The 13,023-nt window shown below is 45.0% G+C and overlaps 1 protein-coding gene across 17 annotated transcripts in view; it reads left to right on the top strand.

Moving 5' to 3' along the window:
• The window catches only part of KDM4C (lysine demethylase 4C), a 345,084-nt gene that overhangs the window by 302,783 nt on the left and 29,278 nt on the right, over positions 1-13,023 (top strand). For 15 of the 17 annotated variants that reach the window (XM_072992136.2, XM_072992138.2, XM_072992131.2 and 12 more), the window contains one exon: positions 4,682-4,801. In XM_072992136.2, coding sequence (XP_072848237.2) covers positions 4,682-4,801 — 120 coding nt within the window. Of the gene's footprint in view, positions 1-4,681; positions 4,804-13,023 lie in introns of those variants that run through there. The other 2 variants (XR_013541488.1, XR_013541487.1) reach the window with 1 other exon arrangement.

Below are 13,023 nucleotides of genomic sequence, written 5' to 3'. Positions count from 1 at the left end.
AGCTCAGGTTCAGGGTTTGGGCAATCATCTTATAGCCTAGGCCACTGGTTCTTAACCTTGGGTTACTCAGGAGTTTTGGACTGCAACTCCCAGAAGCCTTCACCACCAACTGTGCTGGCTGGGGTTTCTGGGAGTTGCAGTTCAAAAACATCCGAGTAACAAAGGTTAAGAACCACTGGCCTAGGCCATCTTTATGTAGAGCAACATTTTTTTTCAGATCCTCAGATAGTTCATTACCATGAGGTGCCATGTGGAACTTCCAGTGACCAGTTTGAGAGAGTCAGAGCGATAACACCTGCTCCCCCTTCACACCTGAGACTTGTGATACTAATGGGTCTCATGACACCAGAGAGGGAAAAAAGCTACTTGGGCCCAATTTGGACATTGTCACTTAGGGGTGTACTCACTTTTGTTGCCAGTGGTTTAGACCAGTGGTTCTTAACCTTTGTTACTCGGATGCTTTTGAACTGCAACTCCCAGAAACCCCAGCTGGTGGTGAAGGCTTCTGGGAGTTGCGGTCCAAAATTCCTGAGTAACCCAAGGTTAAGAACGAGTGGTTTAGATATTAATGGCTGTGTGTTGCGTTATTATGAAGGGTTGGCACATATACACTGTTATACAAGTTGTATACTCACTGCTTTACGTTGTAGCCAAGTGTCATTTATTCAGTGTTGTCACATGAAAAGATATACTAAAATATTTATGAAATATGAGGGGGTGTTCTCACTACTGTGATATAATGTACATATTTGCCTTAATTTCTGTAAAAAGAAATGTTTTGAGGTTCATACCCACCATCCTGGTATTTTGCTGCTGATCAACAACACATGCTGGCTGCTCAGCTCTACTAGAATGAAAAACCTCTTAAGTTGCTCTCTTGCAAAGTGACGTGTCAGCCATCTCATCTGTTTTAAAGTGCCATGTAGAAGAGCAGCTGGTAGAAATGAGTTTAGCAATCATCTGCAGAAAAGAATTCTAATCTTATCAAGATGGGAATTGATTTTCTTCACCTTGGTTTAAGGAACTTCACAGCATGTCCATGCAGTAGCATCAGTGGAATGGAAAGTACAGCTGTTCAGGCAAGACTATTAGCCTAGGAAATCTTTGGCTGTGCCCATATATGCATCAATGTTGTCATTGACACCTATGAGCATTACTGCCTGTACATTTGGGCAGTAAGTCATGTGTTCATTTTAGCCTTGCTTGAATCTACCACCAGAGGGAGTTAGATTTTAATATATGCTCAGAATTTTGGCTGATGACAGAAGCTTCAAGGACCGTAAATGAATGCTGTTTCTCTGAGAACTGTTATCCAGCAGTTTGAATAAAGTGCCATTTTTCCCATTGAGATTGATATCATTTCCTGGCAACATTTGTATATCATCCTGCTGCACTTAAATGCAATTTTTTTTCCTGTCCCCAGTATCATTCCCTTTATGTGAGTGTGTGTCTTTCCTTTGTGAAGAATACAGAATCATTATTGAAAATAGTGGGTTACAGTCTATGGTCTTCCTTTGTTTTATCTGTGATAAAGACATTCACAGTTTTTCACCACTTGCCAAATTGAAAGAGGAACACATCTGTGCTATTATTTCTTCTAATATGCATAGATATTTTTAGGTGTTCTTGTTGCCTTGCTTTGCTTTTGATTTTCACAATGGCATAGTAATATACTCTAATATACTAATTTAAATACAAGCATGCTACACTGAGATATTATGTTGTATTTCCATATTTAATAGCTGAATTCATTACCAAACTAAATTGATAGTGAGTCAAATTAGATATTTTATTAAATAACCCAATTAATAAGGGGAAAATCTACTTGCCATCATATTGTATGGCCCTTGGTGATGTGCTGAACAGTTCATACTGCTACCATTTGCCTGGAGAGAAGAATACAGTGGTGCCTTGCAAGACGATTGCCTCGTGGGATGATTAATCCATAAGACGATTGTTTCTTGCAATTGCTGTGGCGCTTCACAAGACGATGTTTTCTATGGACTATTTTCGCAAGACGACAATTTTTCCCCATTGGAACGCATTAAATAGATTTCAGTGCATTCCAATGGGGAACCGCGTTTCTCAAGACAATGTTTTCTATGGATGATTTTCGCAAGATGATTTTTTCCCCATTGGAACGCATTAATTAGATTTCAATGCATTCCAATGGGGAACCTCATTTCACAAGACGATGTTTTTCACGTGACAATGTTTTTCGCAGAACGAATTAACATCGTCTTGCGAGGCACCACTGTAGTTATTTTGTCTATTTGTATTTTGAGGCTTAATATATTGCTATATTAGGTAAATGAAGAAAACCACATACTGGCTGATATCCAATAATAATTCACAACTAGAATGGGGCCATTGAATGAATGGGGATTTGATGAGTCGAAACATATACAGTGGACGCTCGACTTACAGACGGCTTGACTTACAGACTTTTCAAGTTACAGACTTCTCTGGCCGCAAAATTTAGATTCGACTTGCAGCCGGAGAATCAACCTACAGACCAGAAAAAAACCAAAATGGAACAAAAATAGAACAAAAACAGCTGGTTATGGGATTAATCGGTTTTCAATGCATTGTAGGTCAATGGAGACTCGACCTACAGACTTTTCGACCTGCAGCCACCGTTCCAATATGGATTAATTCCGTAAGTAGAGGGTCCACTGTATAAATTCCACTGCATCAGTGGGCATTCTTACCACTTGAACTTAGTCACTCAGTGGTCACAACAACCTGTACTGGTATATATGCTGGTCAATTTATTTTGTCAACCACTTGGTAAGAATGTTGCTACAACATTTCTTGGGATGTCCTTGGTAAAATTGTCTCCACATGAGTGACAGTATTCATAACTATCTATCTAACTGTTCATGTACAACATTACATTTCATCTGTTACCTCACTGTCACGTTATCACAAATGTACAGACACTCATCACATAACAATCTCCCTGTTTAATGACAGCTCAGATTTATGACCTTTTACGACCCTCGTAAATGTGTGCTTGCATTTTCACCACATCCCTTTCCCATGGCACGTGATTTATTACTCTTATATACAGTTTACTGCTCCTCACTTATCAACCGACTCACTTAACAACCTAGTTGTAGGAACAGGACTTGGTCATTAAGTGCCTGTATGATTGGACAGTGTCACCGAAGCTACCAGCATGAATTTGACCAAACTCCAGGAGGCGGTGGAAGACAGGAGGGCCTGGCGTGCTCTGGTCCATGGGGTCACGAAGAGTTGGACACGACTTAACTAAACAACAACGATTATGTTTTTGTTTTCATGGTAAATAACTGTTCAGCAGATGTATTTTATGAATATTCCATTTATAACTGTCCCAAGATACAGGATAGGCACATCAAGATTTTTTTAAAGTTATTGATCATATGGATTACATTAACTATGAAGATATTCACAACCAGACTTTGGGGACCACATCATAGTTGCTTGCTTCAGTCTGAATCTACACAGATTATAAATCAGTGTATACATATTTGGGAGCTGGAAGAGCTATATTGGTACTTGGTAGGACCACCACTCCTGAAATAATTATGAATCTTCAGAAAATGTGTATGGTGGAGAGAAGCAAAATCCTTTGTTTAAAGACAGAGCAAAATGTAATTTCCAGGTCACCTCACTCTTTGCATACTTTGATAGTCCTTTTCTTTAAGAATCACCATCTGTGCTGCATCAGGAAACCAAGCTTCCAGTACTACAATAGTTTGTACTATGTTAAAAATTTATGGCACAGAGTAATACTCTAATTCCTGGAGCTTGATTTATAAAATCTTGTCCTACTCTCAAATGTTTTGGATAGAATTTTCAAACATTTGAAATCCTCCACTTGAAACTCATGAGGACAGTGCTGATGCCTGTTGCCCTTCTACCTTCACTTTTCTGCCCTTTACAGCTTGGAAGATTCTGTGATATGTAGGAGTGGGTTTCCATGCTCTTCATCATGGGTAGAGCAGGGAATAAAGACAATATACTACCTTAGTATTTAGTGGGTAATGTCTTGATGAAAGAGATACAGATTCTTAAGTATCTGTTTGGTCTTTAAAAACTCACAGAGTACCATTGGACAAATCTGTTTCCATGCTGTCCTAATCCTCTTTGCAAGGTTACTGTGAGGGTACAGAAAGACAGATTATATTGATGCCTGGAAATACATTACCAGAAAGCATTTCAAAAAATTATGAGAACAGGAAATATGAATATTCAGCAGAAATAGAACTCACTGTGTGCTAGATTCTCTCTTGGGTACCGAGAAAACAGATTACGCTGGCTTTAAAAAGACAGCTTCTCCGTAATAACATTTCTCTCCTTCCTGTTCTATGCTGTCATGGGATAACTTGATGAATGTTATGGCAAGGATTTTCTTTGAGGTGCTTGATTCTTAAGTGCCTAACCCTTCAGCTAAATTTATACATAAAATCACAAGAATCTGCCTGTGGTTTCCAAAACGTCATGTTATGTTGGCTGTGTACTTATGCAGTGTTAAGTGTGAAGCTGGAACACTCTTCTTCTCACAGCAGACATGAATGTGACAGTAGTAACATTCCATTTTCATGATCAAGATACGGAAAGCAGAACAATTACCTTAGTGTTTCTAATGCTATCTTCCTGCTTATTGACTGCAGATATTTTTGTTTTGAAATAGAGCAGAGACTGCCTGAAGCTGGGTCCACCTGCAGAGGGAGAGGTTGTTCAAGTGAAGTGGCCAGATGGAAAACTTTATGGTGCAAAGTATCTTGGAACCAACATAGCTTACATGTACAACGTAAGTTTAATTTACTGACCTAAATATTGGAAATCTGCACAGAATCATAGAATTGTAGAGCTGGAAGGCACTCTAAGGGCCAAAGCAGGAAATCTACTTCATCCAGTTGTTTCCTCATCCCATTACTCAGTTGCTGGAATCCTACTAATGTTTGTCTAAGGGCTCGACTCCACTGACATTAAAATCCGTGTTCTGCTGGGAAAAAAAACTGACATAAATGTAAGCGTATACACAAGGCACTGCCCGCAAGGACTATTCCTATATATAACAAGCATGGGGATCCATGGAGACAGTTCCTCCAAGATTTGGAGCACAAAGGGAAGGATGGTTCCTCCTCCTCCTCCTCCTCTGGCTCACTTTCTAGGTGGAAGGTCTGGGTTTTCTGCATCCAGGGGGGAGAAACCACTCTCACACCTCCTTTGCTGTAACTCTTAATCTGTCTCTCACCCCTTTGTATGTGCATGTGTGTATGTATATTTGTGTGTGTATATATATACTGGGTTTGCTGAGGGAAAAAACCCTTGCCCCTTTCCCATTTGTCCTCCTCCCTCTTCCGTTGAGTTCTCCCCCTTCTCCCCATCAGATCCACCTGATGTAAGATGAAAGTGACAGCAGTGGTAATGTTGGCAGTAGCAGGGTGAGGACACACACATCGCCGCTAATCCAACGTTTTGGATTTGGGCTAAAGTACATGTGACTTAAGCATGTATCTAAAAACAAACACAAAAAACAAACACACATTTGCTCTGCTGGTTTATTTCAGCAGTGAGAACAGGCCCTAAGGTTTGCATAACGTGCCACGGCTAATTGATGAGATGCTGGTGCTCATCTTCATTACATAGTCAGGCATATAACCGGGCACATCATAAAGACATGTCCTGACACCCCATCAATTAGACTCAATTAGCAATGGCAAGTCATGCAAACCTTACATGAACCCCAGTAGGATTCTGGTCATTATGTACAAAATAATGCATTTGCTGAGTTAGCTGAAAACTTCTATAAATGTTCTTAGCCAAATGTTGCAGTTGATCAGATTTATTCTGTATTGTTTCAGACTGCAAGACAGAACCCATGTGCAGAAGTTGTTAGGAAGCTAATTTTCACTAAACATTAGGATAAATTTTCTAGCAGTAGGACCTGTTAAGTGGTTGACCACAAAAGGTTTGGAATGGGTTCTCTTTTGTTAAAGATATTAAGCAGTGGCCGAGTAATCTCTTTTTAAGGATGCTCTAGTTATATCCTGCATTGAAAGTCCTTTATTAATTTTGAGTTTAATGCAGATGTTCTTCAAAACCTCTTCCAATTCCATGATCCTGTGAAAAGTGACTTAGAATCTTTTTTTAAATTCTGAAACCTGTGTTTTATATTCTTTTTCACCTCAACCTTGGGCAGCTGACAGCTTTGCTTTTAGAGTCAGGGCGAAAAGATTTGGTCGTGCAGAAAATGTGCAAGATTAATGAAGCACAGTTACTTGTTCTGTTATGTAAAATTAGACTATGGAGTTAGGGCCAAACTATATGCTACAAGTAGTGTGTGATTAAAAGAGGGAGTTCCTTAAGAGGTGAGAGTGCCTAACTGTCAAAATAGGAGCTTTTCATACTTCCCACAGCATTCATACCATATTACGAATACAGTAGATTTATTTCTATTAGTAATAACAGTGTATATATAAATAGGTCATATAGGTAACATGAGAGCTGCAGTTTCTTGTCTGCAAGTACTGTGTGCTTTTTCTTCTGTTATAATGAAATCACGCTAAAAAGAAGTGTTGAAAATAGTAAGAGGATTATATACTGTCTGAAAAGATGGCATTTTGATGCAATTTAAACTTATAAGCCATATGGTTACTATGATGTTCTTGAGACATTTCTATGTGGAAGATGAGAAAAGGAGAGTTCATGAATGAAGAATACCTTTATATTACTTAGGGCAGATGTACTCTACATATCACAATTCTGTGACAAAAATATACAGTGGTGCCTCGCTTAGCGATTGCTCCGTTGAGCGATGAAATCGCTTAGCGATGGGGTTTTGGCCATCGCCAGAGCGATCGCTTAGCGATGGCCCCTGTGGGGAAAAATCGCTTTGCAAAGATTGCGGGGAAGCGATCATGGCAAAGCGACCCTTTTTGCACAGCTGATCGGCGGTTCCAAAATGGCCACTGGAAAAACAAAATGGCCACCCGCTGTTTTGCCTCGCTTTAGAGGCACCGAAAATGGCCACCCCTATGGAGGATCTTCGCATAAGGTCAGTTTTTAAGCCCATAGAAACGCATTAAACACGTTTTAATGCCTTTCTATCGGCTTTTTAAAATCGCTTAGTGATTAAATCGCTTAGCAATGTTTTTCCTGGAACGGATTAAGGTCGCTAAGCGAGGCACCACTGTACTTTCATAATTTAATTGTGGCTGATAAAACCCTGATTGCCCCCTTTCTCTTTGGTAGTGGATTATTTGCATTGCAGGAAGACAGGAAATAAACAATGTAACTAGTAATCACAAACCTTTTTTAGGTCTAACAAGTAACATCAAACTGGTAATGAGTAACAAGTAGTTTTTCTTCATGATTGTTGTGACTTACATAAATAGGGCTTGATATCTGGGCAGAGAATTTATTTATTTATTTATTTATTTTATTTATATCCCGCCTATCTAGTCGATAGACCACTCTAGGCGGCTTACAACATAGGGTAACACTATAAAAACAAAGGAGTTACATAATGGAAAACTTTCAACCATTGGGTTAAAACATTAGGAAAGAAAAGAGAAGGGGGTCGGAATTAACTAGGAGGGAAGGCCTGCCGAAACATCAATGTTTTTAATTGCTTTTTGAAAATACCGAGCGAGGGGGCCGCGCGAATATCAGGGGGAAGGTTGTTCCAGAGGCGAGGAGCCACCGCCGAGAAGGCCCGATTTCTTGTCTTTTCTTTCCGGGCCTCCCTCGGCGTTAGGCTCCTCAGCCTCACCTCCTGGCTCGCGCGAGTGACACGGGTAGATCTTGGTGGTAGAAGGCGTTCCGCCAAGTATCGAGGCCCTAAACCGTTTAGGGCTTTGTACGTAAGCGTCAACACTTTGAAGTCGATGCGGAATCTGATGGGCAGCCAATGCAATGCGGCCAGAGTGGGTGAGATGTGTTGGAATTTTTTCACCCCGCTGAGGAGTCTGGCCGCCGCATTCTGCACCACCTGAAGTTTCCGCAACAGCCTCAAAGGCAGCCCCACGTAGAGCGCATTACAGTAGTCTAATCTTGAGATTACGAGCGCATGCACCAGAGTGGTGAGCGCCCCAACATCGAGATAGGGCCGCAGCTGGGCTACCCGCCTAAGATGGTAGAAGGCGGTTCGGACCACCGACGCCACCTGGGATTCCATAGTGAGCGCGGGGTCCAGATGAATCCCCAAGCTGCGGACCCCATCCTTAGCAGGAAGGGTCACCCCCCCAAAAGAGAGGGAGTTTCCCAAGCCCCCGACTGTGGGGGCGCCCACCCTTAGTACCTCCGTCTTGTCCGGGTTCAGCCTCAGCCCGTTCTCCTGCATCCATTGCAGTACGGTCCCCAGGCAGCACTGGAGGGACAGAACGGCATCTCCTGCGGAAGGTGGAAATGAGATGTAGAGCTGAGTATCATCAGCATACTGATGACACCGAGCTCCACACCCCCTGATGACCCCGCCCAGCGGCCTCATATAGATGTTAAACAACATTGGGGAGATGATCGACCCCTGTGGAACCCCGCAATTGAGATTCCACGGGGCCGAGACACTCTCCCCAAGCTGAACTCTCTGGGGACGGTCCTCCAAGAAGGAACGGAGCCAGGCCAGTGCAAGGCCCCCAATTCCCAACTCGGAGAGCCTCCCCAGGAGGATACCATGGTCGATGGTATCAAAGGCCGCTGAGATGTCGAGGAGGACCAGCAGGGACACGTTGCCCCTGTCGGCCTCTCTCAGTAGGTCATCACACAGGGCGACCAATGCCGTTTCTGTGCCGTGGCGCGGCCTGAAGCCCGACTGAAACGGATCCAGGGCATCTGTTTCGTCCAGGTGCGCCTGAAGCTGGTCGGCCACCACCCTCTCCACCACCTTACTTAGGAAAGAAACGTTGGCGACGGGCCTATAATTGCCAATTGTGTCCGCCGCCAAACTTGGTTTCTTCCTAATGGGCCTAATGAGTGTCTCCTTGAGGGCAGATGGAAATCGGCCCTCCAGGAAAGACCCATTAATTATTGCAGTGGCCCATTCCGTTGTTGTAGGCCTGGCTGCTTTGATTAGCCAGGCCGGACAGGGGTCAAGGGAGGAGGTGGTGGCACGACAGCGATCAAGCACCCTGGCGACAGTATCAGGCGTGACAGGCTGAAATGTGTCAAAAATTACCGGGCAAGACGGAGCGCTGGACATCTCAGCTCGACTCACTGTATTCAAAAAAGGAGACAGGTCCCGGCGGATGGCCTCCACTTTAGATTTAAAAAATGCTGCAAATTGGTCCGGTGTAAGACTAGGGGGAGGCCCATCACCCGGGCCAATTCCGGATAGGTCGCGCACTATACGGAATAATTCCGCCTGCTGGTTGGACGCTTCGCTTATCCGGTTAGCGAAGTATGCTCGACTGGCAGCCTTTACCTTAGCCAGGTAAAGGTTAGTGGCGACCTTAACAGCTATCCAATTATAATCCGTCGGGTCCTTTCTCCATTTGCGCTCTAGCCGTCTCCTGACCCGCTTCAGCGCCCGGAGGTCCTGGTTAAACCAGGGTGCCGGGCGGGCTCTGCGTCGGAGAGGGCGTTTAGGTGCGATCATGTCTACAGCCCTGACCGCAGCGGCGAACCAGCTGTCAGCCAGAACCTCGACAGGAGCGCCCGCCAGGTCAGCCATAGCACCTCTCATGGCATCCTGGAATCCAATCGGATCCAGTAGCCTTCGAGGGCGGACCATAACAATAGGTCCCTGCTCCCTGCGAGGGGGGAGGGCCATGTTGAGGTTACATTTTATTAGGTGATGATCCGACCATGGCAGAGGGACCGACTCAAGGTCAGTCACCATCGGACCACTCTCGCTCCAACTGGAGGAAAAAACCAGGTCAAGTGTGTGGCCGCCCACGTGGGTGGGGCCGATGACATGTTGGGACATGTTCAAGAAGGCCATGGTCTCCAAGAACTCAAGAGCTGGTCCGGAAGTCTCTGCCTCCGCATGCACATTGAAGTCCCCCAAAACCAACAGCTTCGGGGAGACCAGTAGTGCCGCAGAGACAAAGTCCACCAGCTCCGGTAGGGAAGTGGCTGGGTCGCGGGGAGCACGGTAGCCCAGCAAGATCCCAATACCGTCCCTAGCCCCAATCGACACGTGGAGGGCCTCCAGACCTGGTTTTACCACCGAGGAGCGCCTAGTAACCTCCAAGATGGATTTGTAAACAATGGCGACTCCCCCCCCCCCCGTCCTTCCAGTCTACCCTGGTGTTGGACAGCATAACCGGGCGGACAGATGAGTGCTAAGGGGGGACCCCCCTCTCCGCCGATCCATGTTTCGGTTATGCATGCCAGGTCTGCATCCTCCTCCAGGATAAGATCGTAAATCACCTGGGCCTTATTGGATACAGACCTGGCATTCAACAACACCAGGCGAAGAGTAGAAGGATGACTGAACTGGCTGCTTCGATACTGAGGGTTGGTCCCAGTCTCAGAACAACGGACAGCCTTCAGACATCTGTCCGTCGTTCTTCTTACACGAGTAGGGACCGGGCCAAAGCCATATCTACCTCTACCCGTGACCACAGAAATATTTTGGGGCCCCTCGCTGGGAGGGCAGGCCTTCCATTCCATCGAAGGGAGGAGGGAGGGAAGGAGGAAAAGGGGAGGGAAAAAGGGCAGGGAATAGAAAGAGACAAGAGAAAATAATAAGCAAAATTAACTTAATATAAGTGAATCAATTAAACAAAAAGGGAAAAAATAATAATAAACACATAAATATTAACCATATACAATAAGCTAATGCATATAAATAATAAACATAAAATAAACAACGTAAATTAAATACAATTGATCAGAATATTGAAGTAAAAAAGAAAAGTAAATAAATAAGTAAAAATAAGAGAGCCAGACTAATTACCCCCCACCCGGCGCCCAGAGCAAACCTTCCCCCCCCACGTGGCCTTGTTCTTTCTAGTATAGCTGGCCTGGATGTTAGTAGCGGCGCTGGTGTGCAGTGTTCTTTAAGGAGCCAGTAGACACAGTTTTTACAGTTTTTAGCAAAGGACCCCAGGTCCACGATGTTATAAGTCAACAGGATCCAAAGCACCAGGAACCGTGCTAAGAGGGACTCAAACCCAGCCATTTCCCTCCCTAGAATTAGAGAGGAGACATCCTTCGCAGATGGAGAGAAGCGAGCAGGGAGAGGGGGGCCTGGGGGAAGTTCTTCCAACATGGCGACTGGCGTGCAAACGCTCCGTCGCTCCAGTAACCCCACAGGCTCCCTCCGGGTCCGACGATGACCTTGTGGCTGCCTCTGGACTCGGCGCTCCAACTCGGATCACCCCTCGACCAGGATCTAATCACTGTCCGGGTGCTCGCCGGTCGAAACTCTCCGTCGCCAGGCCTCGCCGCCAGGGCCTCCGCTGGGATGCCTCCCAAGATCAGGCAAGGCGCAGGCAGGGGTCCGCTGGGCGATGTTCCCGCGACCCACACGTCCGGAGCTCCGATCCAGCCTCCTCCGGTGGTCAAAAAGAGCTGCCGGGCCTCCGAGCCCAGCCAGCAGCCGGAGGAGCACCCTCTCTATCTCCTGCTCCCACTCCGGCCCCGGCTTGTGAGCTCCAGCTCCGGCTATGCTGCCCTCCGAGCCTCCGAATTCCGCTGTTTACAGGCAGCCCCTCAGTCCCGAGCACAGGCTCCGCTCCGGCTTGACTTGTCTCTGGCCAAGCACACCCCAGCCGGCCTCCCCCGAGCAGCAACAGGGCTTCCAGCTCCCGAACCCCAGCGACCGACCAGCTGCAACGACCGTGTCTGGAATATCCCTAGAGATGAGCAATTAAGATGAGAAATCCTGCCCCACCGCCCTACTGCACATGACCTCAGCTTGAGCCTCTCAGTTCCTTTTCATTTGCTCCCAGGCCAACATTGTTAGGGACATTCCGAGCACTATGTTCAACTATTTATTCTCACTTTTATTTTCACAGTTTTCCCATTATTTCCATGAGCATTGCCCATGCTGATGGCCTCAGTAATCTTCTTTTAAAAGTGCACTGACTGCAGCAGGAGGATCACCTCCACAGACACCTATTTGTGGTGTCTTTTCTGCCTTATCAAGGGCCACCTTTCTCAGGTCTGATCCATCTACCAGGGATTCACCAAGCATGGCCTAAAGTTCAATCAGTCAAATCTGAGGTTTCATCTGTGGGAGAAGTCCCTCAAGATGGCTAATCAGGTAGCTCATAACCATGCTCTGCATACAGCTTCCACAAATATTTGTCAGAGGCCCCTCTAAAGCACAGATCCTACCAGCAATCTTAACTCAGTCCCCTGCCCATCTGCACAAGTCTGTACTGATGACCTGCTCAATGCAACTTTTCATATTTTCTAAGGCCCTTAGCTTTCTGCATTCAGTCTCATCTGTATCTATGCTGATCTCAAGACTGAGTACTCTCATCCTTATTCTGATTGACATTTCTGTTGTGGAGGATGTTCTGTGCTGGCACTTTTTCTGATGGGGAAATACTTGAACAAACACCATCCCACACGCCTGTTCAGGGACATAATATTGCTTGCTGGGACTGTGATATCTTTGGAACCAAAAAGAGCAATGAGACTAAGGGAATGGTGACTATTACAGAGTTAAGAGTGGGATACCTCCCCTGGGTCTCACTGGTCTCAGTGTCAAATGACTAGTCATTCCATCTTGGACTTTCATGAGGTCAGTCACTGTCATGCACTCATTCCCCTGTTTGTTTCTCCACACAACCCAGGTTCACTTTCGAGTGTGACTTTTTTTTTCTTTTCCGCTGCCACCAGAGGAGATCTTCCTCACTATATCAAATAGAACTCTTCAATCAGTGTTATTCAATTAAACAATGTTTATTAACGTGTTCACAAGTAAATCATGGATGGTCTTATTTTATTCATGCAATCAACTGTGCTTTTATAACATTTATATTTGCTTAGATAGAATCATGGTACTTCAAGTATTTATTCGTTTCTTTTCTTATTCCCTATTTCTCTATTACTTTTCTCTAACACAAGACTGGT

This window comes from Pogona vitticeps, chromosome 2, assembly GCF_051106095.1.
Source record: "Pogona vitticeps strain Pit_001003342236 chromosome 2, PviZW2.1, whole genome shotgun sequence".
In the NCBI taxonomy this organism is placed as follows: domain Eukaryota; kingdom Metazoa; phylum Chordata; class Lepidosauria; order Squamata; family Agamidae; genus Pogona; species Pogona vitticeps.
Note: the sequence above shows the minus strand (reverse complement) of the source record. Positions and strands in the feature narration are given on the sequence as shown.